This window comes from Myripristis murdjan, chromosome 1, assembly GCF_902150065.1.
Source record: "Myripristis murdjan chromosome 1, fMyrMur1.1, whole genome shotgun sequence".
NCBI classification, from domain to species: Eukaryota; Metazoa; Chordata; class Actinopteri; order Holocentriformes; family Holocentridae; genus Myripristis; species Myripristis murdjan.
The window spans coordinates 29,735,950-29,755,511 of record NC_043980.1 but is presented as its reverse complement, the minus strand read 5'-3'; the positions used below and the strand labels follow the sequence as shown (position 1 = coordinate 29,755,511).

Here is a 19,562-nt window from a genome sequence, read left to right as displayed (position 1 = left end):
AAATTCCTTATTCTGCCCCCTGTGGCTTTAGTGTCAAACACCAGAGAAAACAAGCCATGGAGCCGCTGGGAAGATGGTCTGCTGGGGTAAAGGGGGACACATTAGTGGAAATAATTGCTAATTATATGTTTATTAAGGACAATATAGATACCACCCTGTCATTTAGTCTAGCTGAGTGTTGCAGTGTTGTGGATCTTTGAAAGAATGGCAAAAGACCTGGAAAGGAAAGTACAGGTTTGATAATACTGTTCAACTCTGTCCTGGGAGAGTGAAAGCAAGTGAGTGAGGAGTGAGATATGGGAATTAGGGGATGATTCTTTTTCTTTGAACATTTTGTCAAGGCGGCATCATAAGCACCAAATTCAGATTTTTTTTTTTTTTTTTTTTTGTAATATTCTCCCAGCCTTCCACGGGCTCATATTGTCACGTAGGATATAAATGATGAAACCTAATTCAATCCTTTAGACTGGTGGATGGCAGCAGTAGACTTCTGCTCTAGCCTGCTGTAAATTAAAGAGATAATGAAAAGAAAAATGGTCTTGTTCCAGCACGTGTTGGGATCCTGGAAAATGAGGATGTTGATGGCCTGGTGTATCCGGCCTGAAGACGGGACGTGGTAGATGTGGAATTAAGTAAAGCCAAGCAACATAATTAACACTGAGGGAATCAGTGTAGAAATGGCAAGAACGTCATGATGCAGACACAAACGGAAGGCATTAGATATCAAATACACAACAAGGCTAGCACAGGAAGTGATTATGAGCAACTTCAGGGAGGAATAAGTCATTATTGTTCCATTATTGTTGACATTATTATTTATTTAGGCACACAAGGCTCAGAAAGTTAGAGGGTTCTTCACAACTTCCACTAGAAGACAAATCAGCTCTTTTTCATTTCACATGCTGCACAAATGACCATTAGAGAGTGAATCTGATGTGTTTATTTAATGGGGACAAAGTACATTAATGAACATCAGTATAAAATACAAGATGTGAATATGCTGGAGTTAGTGAGAATACTAATTTACATCTGTGGTCCACTGGCAGGTAGCAAAAACACAAACAGTAACAATATGCAAATACAGTCCAATAATAGAAATACAGTTAGAAAAAAGCAAAGCACACAAGGCTGGTTACAGGTCTGGTTTGCCATGAGCCGTTGTTTGAGATGTGGCTCAAAATGGGTTATGTTGGGCATGCGCTTATTCCAGTATTTACGTCCCTGTACAGACAGCACAGGGTGGATGTGAAGGGGAGTGCACCATGTTGTCGAGCTCCTTGAGGATCTTCCAGGGATTCCTCAGCAAGATGAAGAATATCACACCAAAAACAGTACATCCTCACCCACCCCAATAAATACATTAATAAATAATAGGCTGATGTAATGATATACAATCTCTTTGAATGTATTCGTCAGTATACTTAACAAAACAAAACAAAAAAAAACAGGTAAAATCACCTCAGCTGGGTCAACTTGGGCCTCCAGAACATGAAAAAAGGTTTGAAAAATCCTACTCTAGGCATCAAAGAAGAAGGGAGGTGTTATGAGTGTTCAGAGCTGCTGGGATGGAGCAGTTTTCACATGCAGCCGCTGAGAAAATTCAATAATACGGATGTTTTCATAGATTTTTCTCAGTCCTCCGAAGCACTAGGGGCGGTGTTGCACGTTAACGCTGACTGCCGTCTAACACTAACAACAAAAACTGGACTCTGTTTCCGGGTCGTAAAAATGGCACAAGGTAAACAGAAGTTCAAGGCGCAGCGCCCCGGCGCATCTAAGAAGCAGCAACAAAACAAGCAGAAAGGACCCAAAAAAGGAGGTATGACCCACATGTTTCCCCCAGTGTCCAGTTTCCCAGCGGGAAACGACGTGAAACTGTTTAAACAGCACCAGCGTATGTGACTCTGGCAGCCGCCATGTTGGTTCAAACATGGCGGCTGCCTGTGTGAGGGAGCCTTCAAGGTTTGGAAACTGCAGCCACATGACCAGCCTGTCTGTGTTTTCCAAGCACATGTAGCCCCGGACAGATGACCAGCCGAGTGATAAACAGCTGGACAACATCCACGTTCATCATAAATACATGTGGATGTCATGTGCTGGACGCAGATACTGATCATTTTCATTACCAATTCACCTCTCAAATATGTTTTGTTTTGTTTTTTTTTTCTCGATTAACCTAATCAGTCGACCATAATTTGTTTGGGAAGCGTCAGAGATAATTGCCAATGCCCATTACAAGTTACCAAAGTTACCATTTTACACTGTCTTATTTACTTAATCTGACCAACAACTGACTTTTTCCGTGGGTGGCATGTGAATGTCGCTGCTGTGTTTTTATTGTGTAAAACAAAAACAAAAAAACCTATGAAGTAGTCTTTTAAATTAGACACAAACATATCCTGTAAAGGACGCACTGAAGAGAGTGACATCAGTCTATTTCAATGAGTTAGAAACTTAATACTGCAGTTGTTAGGGATTGAACACCTGTGTTTTGAGACTCCTGTACTTTTACATGAGGATGCAATTCTTTTGAATGAGAAACGTAATAAGGTGTAGGCTACAGTAACACTGATCTATATATGTTATTTGAAAAATTAACAAGTTGGAAACCAGGAACGTGAGAAGTTAAACATTTACAATTTTTTATTTTTACTTGTTAATAAGAAAGCTAGGAGGTCTATATCGTAACTGGAATTAATTGCATTGTAATGTCCTGTTGTATATGTTTGATATGTGTTCTGTTGTATTCAGGGTTGAAAGATTGAAATATTGATGCTTTGATAATATGATGACTGTTAAATAATTTAAATAATGCATATGTACAACTGGATGTTTGCCATTTGCCAAGTAAGGACAGATAGAAGGTGGTTCTATAAAAGAGAAAATCTATCTTTCAAATATCTCAGCTGCTTTGGAAATTTTACCGATGGAAAAACAAATATTTCCCAAGCTAAAAATTAAAAAAGACACTCAGCAAATATTTCACAAGATTTCACAGACCAATATGCAGAAGTTATTAGCTTCATGTTCATGAGTATGCAAAATTACAGGAGTGACATGGTGCCCGTTTTAGGATAGACATTTGCTTTATGAGTTTGTGTTGGCTTCATAAACAGAGGACAAATGTGTTTCACTCAGCTTCTTTATTTCTCTTCAACAGGGAGGATCATTGCTCCTAAAAAGGTGCAGGTGGTTCAGCAACAGAAGCTTAAGAAGGTAAGAGGACCTTTAATAAAGTTTCTCAGTAGAAAAGATTGAGAACAAATACATCGGTCATCTTGATTATCATTAACCCTGCGGTCCTCTGCTGTTCCCTGAAGAATCTGGAGGTTGCCATCAGGAACAAGATCGAGCAGGAGGTGACCCAGAAAGCCAGCTCCTCCCTCCACAAGCGGCTGAGCGTGCTCAAGATGCCGGAAGGTAAAGACACGGCAGGAGCCGCCCGTCCTGGAGCCAGCTCCACGTAGGAGCAGACACACGGCGCCCGGCAGAGTCAGGCGAATGCTAGTGCAACACAAAGCTGCCAAACTCTAAATGAGTCAAGAGCTTCATTACCTGCATAATAATCCCAAGACGATGTTGATCTTCTGGAAATATTATGTAGCACTGCAGAAGCCTCCACTAGGGGGCGCCACATGGCTTAAAGAAACCCGATGCAGTCTCTCACTTGTTTGCTTGCTCTCAACAACATAGAGGTTCTTACTGAAGAGAAACTCTATTTTGATTGATTACTTATGTATGATGCTTTTTTGTTCAACTTTTTAAAAAGATTTTTGTCAGTGTGTTTTATGGTATTGACATCACTGTACAGAATGCAACAAATAATGTGAGTAAAAGTGGGAGAAAAATAAGTTTGCCAGTTTCTTTGGCTTTTGACCATATGTGCTGCTGAAGGGCTGGACTTGTCTCAAATGTGATACTCAGCTTGCTTTGTTGATCCAGGGTTTTCCAATTCAGCATGACCTTAACAAACATAATCACATGCAATATGGACAGATGTGATCAGGCTTTATTGATCACCATGAGCATTTGAGGTCATTGCAGCTGCGAAAGTAAAAGGATTCAGTGAAAAAACATGGAATAAGTACACAACTAGAATATAATATTAAGCAAAAAAAAGAAACAAAGTCCTCTGTTTGAACATCTCGGTTTTCTCAAAGCTTAAAACTTGTCTGCTTGTCTTTATCTCCATCTCCTTTGTGACTGATATTGATTTAACAACAAATATTAATAAGGGATAATGGCTTTTACCTGGATTCTAATATAAAGAAAGTATATAAAGAAAGTCTAATATTTTCTACATTCGGTGTACATGCACTGTCTGATGTGTCCTGCCTGTGTTCGTGAGATTGCCCCTCCTTTCTGTTGCCTGTGTTAACACTCCCATGATCCTTTGCTGTGGGTGTGAAATTCCTCAAGGCCACCACTTTGCAGCAACTGTACGTCAAGGACCCACCTGCTTTGTGGTTTTAACGTTAACATACCCTTTCACCTATGTTATATCAGTTTAACCTTGGCGAGCTTGTATTTACCAAGTTGTGTTTGTGCATTAAATTCTTCAAACATAATTTCTTATTGAGGTATTTATTTAATTCCTTTGTGGATTTTACTTGCAAGTTATGCAATTCAGAGGCACTGCGTTATAGTTCTTGATAATTCTGAGCATTCCTGTATACAATGTAGAGTCGTACCACATCAAAAACATTGATAAACCCAGGTAGTCAGTAAAGATGAAAAACTACAACTAACATGTCAAGAAATACAGATTAATCAGCATTTATTTCCAATGCAAGTCCACTGTAATAAACCACATGATAGTAATCTGGTAGCAGGCCGTCTATTAAGCCTTGGTGGCCTCAATGCGGTGAGGGGAGCGCAGGAAGCGAGGGAAGGAGTCTTTGGCCATCAGGCTGTAGATGGTCTGCTGTGCCGGGGTGAACGTGTCCACCGAGGGACGGTCCATCACGCTCAACAGAGCCTCGCGGGTCTCAGCGTCCAAGTTTACCTGATGGGGAAAACAATGTGAAAACCAGGTCTGCAGTGACAGAGCTTCCCCTGCTGCTGTACAGATTTCTACAGATCCTGTATGATACAGACACTGTCTCATGTCTGTCGGTGACTTCTAAAACCAACCTCCTGTGGGGCGTCGGGGCAGATGAACTGGCTGTAGATGCTGCTGGCCTTGGCCTTCTGCACGTGAGAGGGGGAAAGCCTGTACTCCTCGCAGGCCAGCCAGAACTCCAGGTTCTCCTCGCTGAACTCTGAGCGCAGGAACCAGCGGAACACCTGCAGACCGCCTGGAGGACAGGAGACAAGCCACAGTGACGGGATGAGAGAGATCAAGACAAGAGTAGCTGTGAAACGGATGAAACGTGGTGGGGAGGCAACACAGCAGTCAGATCTGTTATAACTGAGGCCATTTTCCACGTGGATTTTATTTTCCCATCTCTTTCATTAAACCAATAAAATCTCTCTCACTGCACAGCCTTGTCTCGCTGGCCTGAGTGCATAACTCTTAATGGAGTCCAAACAGGCGAATGGACACTCATATACAGACAAATATATGTATTATTACAGAATGAGCATCAATATAATAGTGGTTTCCAAAGTGAGGTCCAGGGAACCTCAGTGGTCCTTGAGTGGCTTCCAGGTCTGGCTGGACAATTTATCAATATTATATCAATATTGTGATATGAAACTAGATATCATCTGGGATTTTGGATATCATAATATAATGATCAGGTGTAAGTGTTGTCTTTTCTGTATTAAAAGCTGCATTACAGTAAGGTGATGTATTTTCTGAACTTCCCTGACTTTTCTGCCTCTTCTAAGATTTGCCGTTACCCACTTACTTATATGCAAATATTTATCGAAAATCTAATTTAAAAATATGTCAAAGACCAATAGGCATCCCCGCAGTGTCATCACAATGTTGATACTGAAGTACAACAATATTTCTTTCTGATATGATTCTACTGAAAGATGATGTGTGGTCATTTATTTATTTATTAGTTTAGGTACTTTATGAAGTAGTTATCTGTGGTGAGTATACATGGGGCCTGAGCTCTAGGTGCTGTATTGATGACAAACAGATAGAAAACACATGAAAGGAAGGGAAAATAAGGTCTTACTCTTGCTGTTGAGCAGAGACTCCAGGTCCTGAAGAACTTTTTCATCCAACGTTCTGAAATAAGAGCAAGAGAGAGAAAACGTCAAATTCAAGTGTTGTAAAAATATAATGGATTTAATTCTCATTTGGCTGACGGGTTGTAGCTTGTTTACTTTTGTTTGTGGTGTGCCCAGTCCTGCTTGTCAGACAGGTGGCTTAACTTCACACGCATCACCTTTGCCCTGAAATACAGAGGCACACAAAATCACCCCAGGCTCTGCATAGCGCTCATTTTTCATATTTTTAATCGACCACTACATGCCCCATTTCCAAACTTGCAAACAGACATACAAAATGTGATAATCCAGTTCCATACTCACTTTTCCAGGCATGATGAGGGCAGAGAGGAGAGCCCCTTGCACATTGAAGCAGTCAAAGAAAAACCTAGACACAGAAATCAAAAGATGCACAGACCAAAGACCCTGTATGTTTGGTCACAGTCAGATATTAATGTGCTCCTGTGGTTTGTCAACCTCCTGAATGTCTGTGTGCTGCTCTTATATACCTGCATGTGTGCCCAGCTCTGTGATGACACCCGCACACCTGCACAAGCAGAGCGGATGGGACATGAATGGGAGATGACAGGGAGTCAAACAGACAGGCTGGTGTACGTGCTTACAGGCCATGTAGGTCCACTGGTGCTGATCGGCCTGATCTGTTAACACATGATACAGAACAAACCAGGCCTTATAATAGGGGAATAAGACCAAGGAGACTGTGTATGGGAGTGTGGGTGATGACTTGATGAGGGAGGAGCAGGTGGGCTGGCAACATCTCTCATCTCTCAGTGTGGCTATTGAAGATTCATCAGAATAACGTGGCTTATAGGAGGCTTGACTAGGGAGATCCAAAGGTAACTTGTTTCATCCTTTAGACTTAAGCCGGGGCAAGGTTGAGTGTAGTGTCCTGGCATAAGACTAATCATGCAGTTTCATAATTTCTTATTAAAAAAAAAAAAAGCATGTGGAAGTCATTAAGCACCCAAGATGCACAAGGCGCAGACTCAAAATCCCACTTTCCCTGTCGATGGGAAGGAGGAAGCCGCAGCCTTGAAGGTGTGAGCTCATGCGGTATGAGGAAGGAGCAAGGACGCGCTCCATTATAGCATATGATACCAGATTATCTTTCAGAAACAGATTATCCATCCGTGCTTATTTATAAGTGGCTAACAAGCGTCATATGTAACGCACATATAGCCCTGTGTCATGTTCCGTCCGCTGGAGCTCCGTATGACTCGGCTGAGCGGGCAGTGACGGTCGGACGCCGCGGCTCGCCTCGCTGCCCGGGCGGTGTGAGCCTCTCGCCTTTCACCGTCAACAGGCTGGACAGCGGCGGCGGAGGGTCCGGTTCACCTCGGGTGAAGCAGTCAAGCTGCCGGGCCAGATGAGGGCAGCTGCCTGTTCTCGCTTCCTGGTTCTTCGAAAAATGTCGAAGTAGACATTGCTGTTTTGACTTCAGCGAGCTCCAAACCGAGGCAGCTGTCCAATCTGTTTACTGGGTCCCGTCCAGCCCGCAGACTGAGCCCCCTCCGGACCCCTGTTTGTCCTGAGGTTACCCTGCCACCCGCCGAGGATGACAAGATAGGGCCCTACGTTAAGTGAGTCATATTTTAATCGCACTTATTTATAGCCTCTATTGTATAGAAAGATTGCTTCGAGTGATACAGACAACATCTATATCACAATGAGCCTGTCTTTGTGGGAGGATATTGTGTGGATGACTGTGCTTTCATGTTTATTTACACACCAGGAAAAGACAACACTTGCCAATGCAACGTCATGATATTATATCTAGTTTTCCAGCTGGTCTCTGATGTCATTATATTGCACAGTCCTGTTGCAAGGTAAACACCAAGTGTAACTCTTCAGAATTGTAATCTGAAGCCTTGACTATAAATTCACATCAGGACCAGAGTTATCATAGGGCGTCTGCGCAAGTTTAGTCGGGTGACACAGGTGTAATTATCACACACTAGGCTAGAGAGCAGGTGTTGAGGTTTTGGTGCCATAACCAGACACCCAGGGCTTCCACCTGCTTTGATAATAAGTTGTTTGCACAGGTGAGAAAAAAAATGAAAACACCTTGATAATTTCTGAAAGACAAATTTGCTTTGAAAGTGTTTTTTCACCCCTCTAGATCTCTCAACACCCTTGTATCAGTAGGCCACTTTGTAGTCTGAGGAAAACCATGGAGATTAAAACTACAAAAAAAATAAACGATCTCAGTGATGACCAAAACATTGAAAGTCATTGAAAAGGCCTTGAATATGATGTGCAAGTGTTAGCTGCAGGGACTTGGTGAACTGACGCCCCTGCATCTTACCAGCTGACCTCCCTGGCACCACGTATGGGACCCCACAGAGCTCGGTCCCCCTGGGCGCACTACCAGGACAGCAGCTACTCGGGTCCTGACCCAGAGAGAGAGAAGAGGTGGGCCGAGCTGTTTGATCAGCTGGACCTCAACAAGGATGGACGGATCGACATCTTTGAACTGCGGGCCGGGCTGGCGGGGAGGGGGCTGTCCCGCAGCTCTGTGGACAGGGTAAGAGAGAGAGCGAGAGAGAGAGAGAGAGAGAGAGTTCACAAGGATTTCCCTATTTCTATTTCTGAAGTGGGGGACCTAATGATCTTCCGCAGTCTGATCTTTTCCCCTTATTCTCTTCTCTTCTCTTCTCTTCTCTTCTCTTCTCTTCTCTTCTCTTCTCTTCTCTTCTCTCATTAAACCTCCAGTGAAATGGCTCTTTGATTTCTTAATCAGTGCACTTAACCCTGAGCTTCTTCAAGGAGATCATGTAGGGCAAACTCACTGCATGTTTATGCATATTCATTGCATGTCAGATCGGATTCCTGTTTTTCATCATCTGGAACATCCCAGATCTTTGTAAACAGAGCATGCTTGGTGTTGGTACAATAGCAACACCTGAGAACAGAAACAGCACGACTTTATTATGAAAACACACAGCCTCTGTGTCTCTTCCATATCTGTCAGTGACTGTTTGTATTGGCACAAAACATGTGGGTCAAGCAGCAGGCTCTCCTTCTCCCTGTCACTGTCTCTCTCCCTTTCTCTCACTCTGTCTAGGGTCTGTGTGTGTGTGTGTGTGTGTGTGTGTGTGTGTGTGTGTGTGTGTGATTGCATTCACATGCACTTAACACCCTGTCTATTTTAGTGCAAGGAGCAGGACTTTGTAAAATGAGAACGCCAACCTTTCCCTCACTGGTCATATTTTGTCCAGCTGTTGATTTGTCCCCTCATATGGGTCATTGTCCAAACTATCAAACCTTTGTTGCTTTATTGAAATCCCCATTATACTTCTTTTCCTGGAATTAAGCATTTTTCACACCTACTCCTTGTGTTCTTGTCTTTTGCTACACTATTATCACTTGTACTTTTATGCACTGGGCACAGTTTTTTCATGTTTGTGGCACGATATCAGTAATCACACTATTTATTATTTATTTTATAAATGAGAGCCTGATCATTCAGATAAGCCTTTTTGGTTGGGGAATCCAATTCTACCCTGAACCTTCAATGCCGTTTCCGGGGTTTTCACAGCTCAAACACATTTTTTTTTTCATGCAAAAAATCATATAGCAAAGATATTGTAATATTACTAGTAAATATGTAGAGAGGATGTTATGAATGTGGACTAAGCAGAGTATTTAATGTTACATTTCACTCAATGAACACAGTCTTCAAAACAAGTCTCATACCAGCTGCCAGCACGGTATACTGGCTTGTTGACAGTTAATGAGAAATTGTTCACGTGAACTGTTGTTTTTAAAAACACCCCTTAAATGACCTAACTGGATACATTTAACTACAAACTGCTTTTTATACTTTCTAGGGTCTTTTAGGCTGACCAACCTGGAAACTAAGACAGAGGTCTGCTGAAAGACTGCACATCTGTACTCTGCCATGTTTATTTTGTGTTATCTGTATCAAAGTGCTGCTATATAGATAAAACAGTTAAGAAAGATCAATCTGATCTTGTATTGAATAGAGTGGGATTAGAAAATCGAAATAATTCTGATCCACAAAGTTTTTGCTCTAGTGGACCTGTGTGTCTATTGTCACTTATTGTCACATATCTTCCACTTGCTTCGTTGTGTTTTTGCTCTTTGTGGCTGTAAGATGAACGAGTAACTCTGCCCTCTGGAATACCAAGGTGTGCAAAGAAGAGGGATGAAGCACAACTCCCTGCACCCCCAGTCCAGTCCCTCCGTCTGTCATTCTCCCTCTTGTGTCTCCTCTCCCTGCAGATAGTGAAGGAGGGGGACACCAACAAGGACGGGCAGCTGGACTTTGCAGAGTTCACCCACTATCTTCGCAACAATGAAAAACAGCTCAAGCTCATGTTCCGCAGCCTGGACAGGAACAATGACGGTCCGTTACAGCCACAAAACATGCTTTGTACAACAGCTGATAGTGCTCTGTCTCAACAAGTGTCCCGTCTTTCTCTCTCTCTCTCTCTCTCCCTGTGTGTGAATTTGCAGGTGAGATAGATGCATCTGAGATCCAACACGCTCTGCACACGGTCGGTGTAGATGTTAGTCTAGAGGACGCCGCCAGGATATTGCAAAGGTCTGTCATCAGTGTTTTCTTATTTCATATCGCATCAGGATCTGATAAAAGCACATCAATTTGGTTGTGATGGTTAACCTTATATTAAATGCCTCAAACGTTCTTCCCAACTAATTTTCTTACTTAATACACTTGACAATTTCATGCATCTCCCTGTGAATCTAGATAAACACCTGCGGCACACCGCGTCTCTCTGTCCAGCCAGTGTTTTCACTCCACTTCCTGCTTTTGCTTTTCTGATGTTCTTGTGTAGTTTGCAGGTTTTCTTGTGCAAGCACCTTCACAGCCCTCTTGCACAATATCTCTGAGTCTGGATGTCCAGTGTGCTTGCTGAACTACTTATTTCTGAGTCTATTTCCCCCCACTTGCTGGAGTGGACACTACACCTCTTACATTTGTGTCTCAAAGCTCTGCTGGCATCTGCTTTAGTCCTATGTTTACACGTTTGACTGACTAGATATACGTACTGTAAATCATGGAGCAGCATCTTATACAGTCCTCACCAAATTTCTTAACATATAAGCTTCCTAAATGAAACTTTGTGTCGACTATTGTGGCTCCACTCACTGCTCTGGATTTTAGAAGTTGTTTCTGTGTGTGTCACCCAGTATGGACAGAGACGGCACCATGACCATTGACTGGAATGAATGGCGAGACCACTTCCTGTTTAACCCTCTCCGTAACATGGAGGATGTGGCACGCTACTGGAAGCGCTCCGTGGTGAGGAGACACACACACACACACGCACATATACATACATACATACACACTTTGTACAAGTAAACACATGTTCCACCTAAAAAAAAAAAAAAAGAAAAAGAGAGAGACCCTGTGAAATGGAACCTTACATGCTTGATGTTATACACTTGCTGTTGTAGCAGGATGTGGTGGCAGAACATAATGTATGTAGGGATCATTCCAATGTTTATTCATGTTCACCAGTACGGCATGAGGCCATCATCAAAAAATTGCTGTTTTTTTTGTGTAAATGCTTGTTGAAGGAAAATTCACTGATTTTGCCCCCCAAAAGGGGGAAAAAACACAAATCAGCAAATAAATGGCCTGCAAATCAGCTATTAACGATTTAAAAAAATAACAACTATGTGACCAGAAGATTAGACAAAAAAGAACTGAAAATAAGTAAATCATCGAAATAACTTAAAAATTAGTTAAAAATGGTGAAACTATTTATGAGCATAATAAAAATATATTTAAAGTTAAAATACAAAACAAATACCAGAAAGTTCCACAAACGTCTTTTTTTTTTTAATTAATTGCTTAAGTAAAGTTAAATTAAAGCAAAAGAAGAAATTTAACAAAATCTGTTTAAAAAAAAAAGAAACAAAGAAACAAATTTCAGTTTCTTGATTTTTTCCCCTTTTTTTGCTAATTTTGTGGTAATTTTATGGTGATTTTCTCATAATACGGAATATGGAATGTTTTTGAAAGAAATCAAGTGAATTTGCTCAGTTTCAAAGGGTTTGCAGATACACACATTATAAAAGTGACACAGACCTGTTGACTTTTGTGCTCCTGAACATTTCGCCTCTCTCACTTTTGAAAATGTAGCTACGCCCTTGGCCACAGGCCTTATTTAGTGTACAGACTGAGCTCTGTTCTCCCCCTTCTTCCTCACCGCCCTGGTTCTTGACACGTAGATGTTGGATATAGGTGAGCAGCTGACCGTCCCAGATGAATTTTCAGAACAGGAGAAGAGCTCTGGCTTCGTGTGGCGGCACCTGATGGCTGGAGCCATGGCTGGGTCTATTTCCCGTACCGGCACCGCTCCACTGGACCGCCTCAAAGTCTTCCTGCAGGTCAGTCAGGGACATTTCTGCTGATATGTTCTTCTAAATCACCCTGAACTCCACAAAAAAATAATAATAATAATCACCTACTACCCAGTGTGCACAACTGAAAGTTTTTCAACTCCTTCCCCTGCTGGAGGTTATTAGAGGTCCCGGCTCATTGTTGATGAAGGTGTCTGTGTGGTGTGAACACCTCTTCATCTGCCCTGCCAGGTTCACGGTACCTCTCCTGGTAAAGGGAATGTGCTGAGAGGTCTGCAGGCCATGATAAAAGAGGGGGGACTGAGGTCACTGTGGAGAGGCAACGCGGTCAATGTCCTCAAAATCGCCCCAGAGACAGCAATAAAATTCACGGCTTACGAAAAGGTTCAGTAGGAGCTTTTCATTTATCCTCCTCCTCTCTGTATCGTCGCAAAGCCATTCATCTTCTATGTCTCTCTCGGTCTCTGGCCCCTCCCTCTTTCATGCTTCCTCTCTCCCTGCAGTATTTTTGACATTGTCATTTGCACTACATCATTTCATCGTGTTGACTCACAGTTTGCTACCCTTCTCATCTATCCCTGCTTCTGCCTTTTCAAGCCACTCCCTCTCTGCCATTACTTCTTTCAGTCAGTATTTTCCCTCGCCATCCTTTTGTCAGCATGCATGTGTCTCTGCCATTCTGCATAACACATTTTCTTAAGTCACTTGTTTCTTGAGAGTCAAATATTTTTGTACATTTTTTTTTTTTATCGCTCCATAACTGTGCAGATCAAGCGTGTGATTCATGGCAGTAATGACACAGGAAATCTGAAGGTTCATGAGAGGTTTATTGCTGGCTCCTTGGCTGGAGCCACGGCTCAGACAGCCATCTACCCAGTGGAGGTACAACACAAACACACTCACATACACACATACAACCACATAGACAGTCTAAAGAAAATACTCTTTCTGCTTCTCTCTTTCTTTCTTTCAGTCTGTTTTCTTTGCCTCTCCGTTATTTCTCTTCTCAAGGTGCTGAAGACCCGTCTCACCCTCAGGAGGACAGGCCAGTACTCTGGAATACTAGACTGCGCCAAGCAGATCCTGCAGAAGGAAGGTGTCACAGCCTTCTACAAGGGCTATTTACCCAACATGCTGGGCATCATCCCTTACGCTGGCATCGACCTGGCTGTCTACGAGGTCAGAAGGACACACACCCATACACACACAAGCGTTCAGCTCATGCTGCACACACTTTCAGACTTTTAACCCTCTTCTCTCTGCCTCTATGCCACAGACTCTGAAGACCGCCTGGCTGCACAGGAACAGAGGTTTAGCCGACCCGGGGGTTATGGTGCTGGTGGGCTGCAGTGCCGTCTCCAGCACCTGTGGACAGCTGGCAAGTTACCCACTGGCCCTGATTCGCACCAGAATGCAGGCACAAGGTGAGGATATATGAAAATGACTATGCCATCAGTGTAGACACGTAGTTTACTATCCATGTGAGCAGTATATTTACAGAATTATGGTGAACCAACCTAAACATTTCCGTTGCATTTTATTAGCTTGTCATAATGTGAGGTCATGAGTACAGTAAAATGGTATGAACACTCAACTTTGGAATACATACAGACATGAAGGGACCATTGCTCCATCACGATTCAGTCGTTTTCAGTGGTTCCAGATAGTCCAGATTGTCCAGATCCAGAGCATGGTTGGTTCAGAGTTGCTTAGTTCAGAGTTACAGGTTGCTGTGGAGCAATAGTTGACATCAGTTACAACAATTTACATTAAAGCAACAACAACAACATAGGAAGGATAAGATCAAATAGGAATGAACACAATAGATGCGTGTGTGTGTACATGCGCAGTGCCTGTGTGCAAATATCATGTACATGTGTAAGAGTTGCTTACACATGAACAACGAGCTGTAGCCCAGCCACTACAGGTTATGTTAACTAATTATAGACTCTGCTTCTGAAGCACAGCGTGCTACAGTTCAGGACTGGGGTAGTGTGAGTCCTAACCTGGAAAGATACCCTCATCACCTTTGTCCTTAGACACAGACACTGTACCAGAAGCAACAAGGAGAAGCTCCATGTGGCTGTATTTTAAGATTTAACAAAACGTTAGCGATAGTGCTATCTTTTATTTTGCAAGTGGAATTTTTACTTTAGAAAAACTAAACATTTATCTCAATGAAACTTAATCATTCTGTTGGCTCTGGACGAATCTGAAGTGCTGGCTCACAAGGTCTCAGATGACCCATGTCCTGCTGTGTAACCTTCATGTACAAATGAGAGATGACCGTGTTGGTGGAGCTTATCTGTTTTTCTCCTCACAGTCACAGTGCAGGGTGCCCCCCAGCTCTCAATGACGAGCGTGTTTCAGAACATTGTGACCCAGGAGGGGGTGGCCGGACTTTACCGTGGACTTGCCCCAAACATGCTGAAAGTGATCCCTGCTGTCAGCATGTCCTACGTAGTCTACGAATACACGAGGAAGGTCCTGGGAGAGGGAGGGGAGGAGGGGAGGGAAAAGGAAAGCAAAAAGGGATAGGTAGAGGTATGGGACTGCATTTGTGGGGGGCTTGCATGTACAAGCACACACACATCAGCTGCTGCTACACGTCTGCAGTGCATGAGGTCTTGGAATTGAGCTGTGGCTGACTTCTGTGGACATATGTCCTTGGGGTATGGGAGAAAGCAAGATGTAGGAAGATAAATGACTGAAAGAACGGACATTTTTTTCATAATATTCACCTCAGGATCTAAGTACTGTTCAATCTGGTGAGGAAGCTTCACATTTGGATAACTTCACCTGAACTGGCAGCTGCTACAATGAATGTTACATTTGATGTATTGCATGCAGTGCATGCCAACACTTGATGTGAAAGCTAACCAGCCTGCCTCTGTTGCTTCTGCACGTTTTGCACAAATGAGGACCTGCTTGAACTTGCTTGAGAACTAACAAATAAAAGCTGCTGCATGTGACCAGATTTGGAAGCCATGTTTGCATTCCTGTTGTACTGAAAAATGCACAAGAAGAAAATTAAAACATGAATTTTTCTCCTCTGCGTCATTAGGTGGAGCATAGAGAATGCTTTGGATAGTAAGGATGACAGTTGAGTCTCGCTCTCGTCATCCCAAAATGAAGGAATGCTGAAGTAGCTTCTCCTCTGGTTTCCATTGGATTTATAGACTCTGGAAGTCCTTTAAGTGACATGCCTTCAACAAGTACTACAAACAGTACAAACACAATGATCATGATCAGACAATTGTGGATCTCTCAAGAGCTCATGTACAAAGCTGAAATAGCACAAGAGGATGAGGATCTTTCGCCTTTACTGAGAGGATTACTACGACAGATCACCACAGAGGACTTCAAATGTTACAGGACTGAAAGCCATATGATTTACTCGTCTGCTGTTGGGGAAACTGGAATCAACTTTTCTTGCAGCAGTTCATGTTTATTTTTAACTCTTGACTGCAATTGTGTATGTGTGCGTACATGTCCGTCTGTCGGTCTCCTTTTCACACATGTGCACAGCAAACGCACTTACAACACTTACAACAGTTACAATTACAATTGTTTCAGTATAATGCATTTTCTGATGCCAGTGAACACTTTTATTTGATGTGACGACCATTCATGAAATCTGGCAATATTGAATTCTCATAGAATGCACAAATGAATGCATGTTTGGTGTTGCTTTTAATTAAAATAATGCCAAGGAGCTTTTAAGTAATATTCCTTTTCAATTGTACATAATAGAAGAAACAGCTTGTTGAGGTATCCACTGGCCATTTCGTATAAAGAAAGCCTAAAACTATTATTGAACACTTGGTTTTTATTAAAGTAAAGTTTGACTGCCACAGTGGAACAAGAAATCACATTTTGCAGCCCTGTTGGCTTTTGTGCTGTTGGTCTTTTGGAGGCTGTGTGGTAGCAGCTATGACTGAATGACTGCGTGAAACCTTTATTTAAATCCTCATTTTCAGTGGTGCTGGGTTACAAAATGAAAAAAACAAAAACACTACAAGAAACATCATAGCAATAACATTAACTATTAGACAAATCAATAACAATTGAAAAAACATAGCAAGAAATCAAGATAACAATAGCCATTTAGACATTTACAATTAAATACAGCCAGAATTAAAATTAGACTTTTGAAAGGTCCCAAGTATCAAGTTTCAAAGTCCTAAACATTAGCTGAGAGCATCAATCAAGTAGAACTGTGCCACGGGGCCATTTCCACATCATATTTTAGTGGATGTGCAGGAATAATTTTTGCTTTCTACAACATGCATATAAGGAGGCGTCTTGGCAAGGATTTTTCCAAGTCAGTGCAACCATCAAGAATGGCCAAAAGGACTCTTGAGGTGCAGTTGGACCCACGGCTTCTGGAGAAATAAGAAATAGCAAATATGATTCATCAGAGATTTGCACATAGTATATAGTCACTAATAACCCAGATTGAATATATGATGAATATGATACAGCAGCCTGATTAAAAAAGATTTAAGTCCCAGATGTGCTAGAGTCAACCAAAAAAAAAAAAAAAAGCCACAGTTGACATTTACCACTCTGTCTCTGTAAGGAGGCCATTTTTTTCCTGAATGGCTTGGCTCAGTCAAAGCAGTGTGTATTTAGGAGTGTCTGTAAATAGTGCAGGAGACAGTGGGCCTGCATGCTCAAGACCCCCCCTGAAGTACAGCTGATGTTGATTGATGATTTGTTTAGAAGAATCAGACGTTTCTCTCCCCTTTGGTTCTGTAGCTGTTAACTATTTAATGTCCATAAATCATTTTTATAATAGCCATTCCAAAAATTAAGTGCATTGAGACACAGGGTTACAACAGCCCATAGTCTTGATTCTAATATTGGATAAAAGCATCTGCTTTTATCATGTGACATACATGAGAGATTTTTACACACCAACAAGCGAAGATCAATTCAGGAGAGAACCACGACATCAAGTGCCACAAAGGTTATTTTGATGATGATGACAATGATGATTTACACTTTGTCAGGTGCATTTGTAAGCGCACATAACAAAAACAAATTAGGACAGGAAGATGCATGCATTTGATCTGGGATTGCTCTCCTCTGTTAACTTTACTATTGACTGGCAAAACCTCCTCTGTGTGTGACCAATCTAAGACAGGAGAAATGCTGCTGTGATACTGGATAAATCTGAGAGGTTATGGAGACCTGCTGGGAAAGGCAGAGGACATCAAAGCCTTGTTTTGATGCAGCAGCAAGGGATTTAGGAGTATCTGAGATGGATTTTTGTCCAGCTGTTACATGGCCAGTAACCTCTGTGTGGTTACTAGAAGCTCTTGTGGTAGATTTGTAATTGCTACAAATTAAGGCAAGAAACAGAAAAATACATGCCTAAAGGGTTTTATTGTCACACTGATTACAAATGTACAGACTATGTGCATGTTTTTACTAATAGTGGGGCGGCATAGCTAAACTATCGTTCATTTTGTGATAAAAGCACCAAATTTGGTAGATGTGTTGGTGGATATATTTCAAACAAATCTGGATATTGGGCCACCACAAAATCGCCCCCTAGTGGCCATGGCAGGCATTTGATTTGTTAAAATGAATAAAAATATAAAAATGATTCATTAAAATATTTTAAAAATGTAAATACACATTAAATTAAGAAAAAATACAGTTATACACACTCAGTTTCTCAAACACTTTCTGCCCCCCCCCCACCACAACCACCACTGCAAGCCAGCTAGCCAACGAGCTAGCTAGCATATATTCAGGACCGAAAATTGAAAAAAGCCCCTTAGAAAACAACATGGTAGGCATTTTTGAGGAAAAGCACTTTATCTGTTGTTTCTGTATGATTATTTAATGCTGAATCCATTTCTGCTGTATGCCAAGCTGTAAAAGTTACAATTTAGTCATAATTATTGATTAATTAGCATAATTATTGATTAGTCGCCCAAAGTCAGAAATGGCTATCAGTTTCCTATTTGTCAATACTCTATATATGATTGTTTGGTATCACTGTAAAGGGGACCTTCTCAGCTTTCATTTAAGCCCATGGGTGTCTCTTTCTGACAAACACAGAGGTCACATGACCTCCTTAAACCATAAATTACACACATTTTCCCACATTTTTCGCCTAAACTATATAGTTTCTTTTATCGCAGTGGGATCAAGGGATATCAAGGACCCAAAAGACAACATCCACAATACCTAATGGACTTTGAGGATTGTTGTGATATATTGAGCTAAGCCGCCCCACTATAATGAATCAAAGGATCTAAGAACAGATAACACAGGCTCTGCTGTTGCACTTCCAACGTGCACTACAGATTTCTTAACTGCAAATACAGTTGGATTGTATGCCAATTCATGAAATGGGCCGATCAAAACAGACCAAACACAGGGCTTGCTTGTAGTGATTCTATCTCTGCACTGTCTAATCTCATGTCTGGTGTTGTACTTCAGGACTTATTCAAGATAAGGGTAATACACTCAAGAGTAATAAAGCAAGGCACTGAGATCACATTCTTATGGGTTCATGCTCTCAAAGGACATGAAGAGCAACACCCCACAAAAGTGGTAATGACTGCTGAGAACAAGACAGGGGGCAAGGATTAAGTTTTGGGTGGGTTGGCAAAAATAAGCAGAGGATATTGGATTATGTAAGACTAGATGTTAATATCCCTTACACACATGAGACATACTGCAGAGACTCTGAGGGATGGTCAGGTGAGTGCTGCCATCTTCTTGGTGGTAAAGTCAGCCCGCATTTTCCTTGATGTTTTCCTTGATGTTTTATTGATAGGCCCACAACACCTCCCAGCATCCCGGGCTCAACAACTAGGACCCGTCTCACTGGAGGGTCCAGGTGGGGTCCTTTTCTCTCATCCAAAACCACTGATAACCCTTTGAGGTCTTTGATTGCTTGCCGGTGGGCCTTCCCTTGCACGCCCATCTCCTGGAGCGGCCTTGATGTTGATGTGGCTTCAAACCCATCTGCAGCCGACTTCAATCAGCAATGTTGT

General features: G+C 42.0%; 3 protein-coding genes across 5 annotated transcripts; 2 read left to right on the top strand and 1 right to left on the bottom strand.

Annotated features, from left to right (window-relative positions):
• Positions 1-1,664: 1,664 nt before the first annotated feature.
• On the top strand, positions 1,665-4,186 carry c1h19orf53 (chromosome 1 C19orf53 homolog). Its single transcript, XM_030064181.1, has 3 exons — positions 1,665-1,819; positions 3,161-3,216; positions 3,321-4,186. The coding sequence occupies exons 1-3, from the start codon at positions 1,729-1,731 to the stop codon at positions 3,465-3,467; spliced, it is 294 nt and encodes a 97-aa protein (XP_029920041.1). The 5' UTR covers positions 1,665-1,728; the 3' UTR covers positions 3,468-4,186.
• Positions 4,187-4,645: 459 nt separating this feature from the next.
• On the bottom strand, positions 4,646-7,113 carry LOC115368063 (regulator of G-protein signaling 5). Its single transcript, XM_030064073.1, has 5 exons — positions 6,490-7,113; positions 6,283-6,351; positions 6,132-6,184; positions 5,134-5,297; positions 4,646-5,005 (listed from the first exon to the last, which is right to left on the bottom strand). Exons 1-5 carry the CDS (start codon positions 6,531-6,533, stop codon positions 4,841-4,843), a joined length of 495 nt encoding a protein of 164 aa, XP_029919933.1. The 5' UTR covers positions 6,534-7,113; the 3' UTR covers positions 4,646-4,840.
• Positions 7,114-7,203: 90 nt separating this feature from the next.
• On the top strand, positions 7,204-16,272 carry LOC115367698 (calcium-binding mitochondrial carrier protein SCaMC-3-like). Of its 3 annotated transcripts, XM_030063695.1 has the most exons (12): positions 7,204-7,766; positions 8,495-8,710; positions 10,432-10,555; positions 10,666-10,753; positions 11,362-11,473; positions 12,412-12,570; positions 12,775-12,927; positions 13,312-13,425; positions 13,555-13,722; positions 13,820-13,967; positions 14,867-15,023; positions 15,608-16,272. In XM_030063695.1, exons 2-12 carry the CDS (start codon positions 8,516-8,518, stop codon positions 15,648-15,650), a joined length of 1,461 nt encoding a protein of 486 aa, XP_029919555.1. In that variant the 5' UTR covers positions 7,204-7,766; positions 8,495-8,515; the 3' UTR covers positions 15,651-16,272. The 3 variants fall into 3 exon arrangements, with proteins under 3 accessions (XP_029919555.1, XP_029919627.1, XP_029919480.1); XM_030063767.1 differs by lacking the exon at positions 14,867-15,023; XM_030063620.1 differs by having other exon boundaries at positions 14,867-16,272.
• The last annotated feature ends 3,290 nt before the right edge of the window (positions 16,273-19,562 follow it).

Coding starts and splice junctions, on each gene's coding strand:
- c1h19orf53 (XM_030064181.1), top strand. CDS start 1,729: ATGGCACAAGGTAAACAGAAGTTCAAGGCGCAGCGCCCCGGCGCATCT. Junction 1,820..3,160: donor GAAAGGACCCAAAAAAGGAG/GTATGACCCACA, acceptor TCTCTTCAACAG/GGAGGATCATTGCTCCTAAA. Junction 3,217..3,320: donor AGCAACAGAAGCTTAAGAAG/GTAAGAGGACCT, acceptor TGTTCCCTGAAG/AATCTGGAGGTTGCCATCAG.
- LOC115367698 (XM_030063620.1), top strand. CDS start 8,516: ATGGGACCCCACAGAGCTCGGTCCCCCTGGGCGCACTACCAGGACAGC. Junction 12,571..12,774: donor GCCTCAAAGTCTTCCTGCAG/GTCAGTCAGGGA, acceptor CTGCCCTGCCAG/GTTCACGGTACCTCTCCTGG. Junction 12,928..13,311: donor AATTCACGGCTTACGAAAAG/GTTCAGTAGGAG, acceptor ATAACTGTGCAG/ATCAAGCGTGTGATTCATGG.
- LOC115368063 (XM_030064073.1), bottom strand. CDS start 6,533: ATGTGCAAGGGGCTCTCCTCTCTGCCCTCATCATGCCTGGAAAA. Junction 6,352..6,489: donor CCCTCATCATGCCTGGAAAA/GTGAGTATGGAA, acceptor TCTGTATTTCAG/GGCAAAGGTGATGCGTGTGA. Junction 5,298..6,131: donor GTCTCTGCTCAACAGCAAGA/GTAAGACCTTAT, acceptor CCTGTCCTCCAG/GCGGTCTGCAGGTGTTCCGC.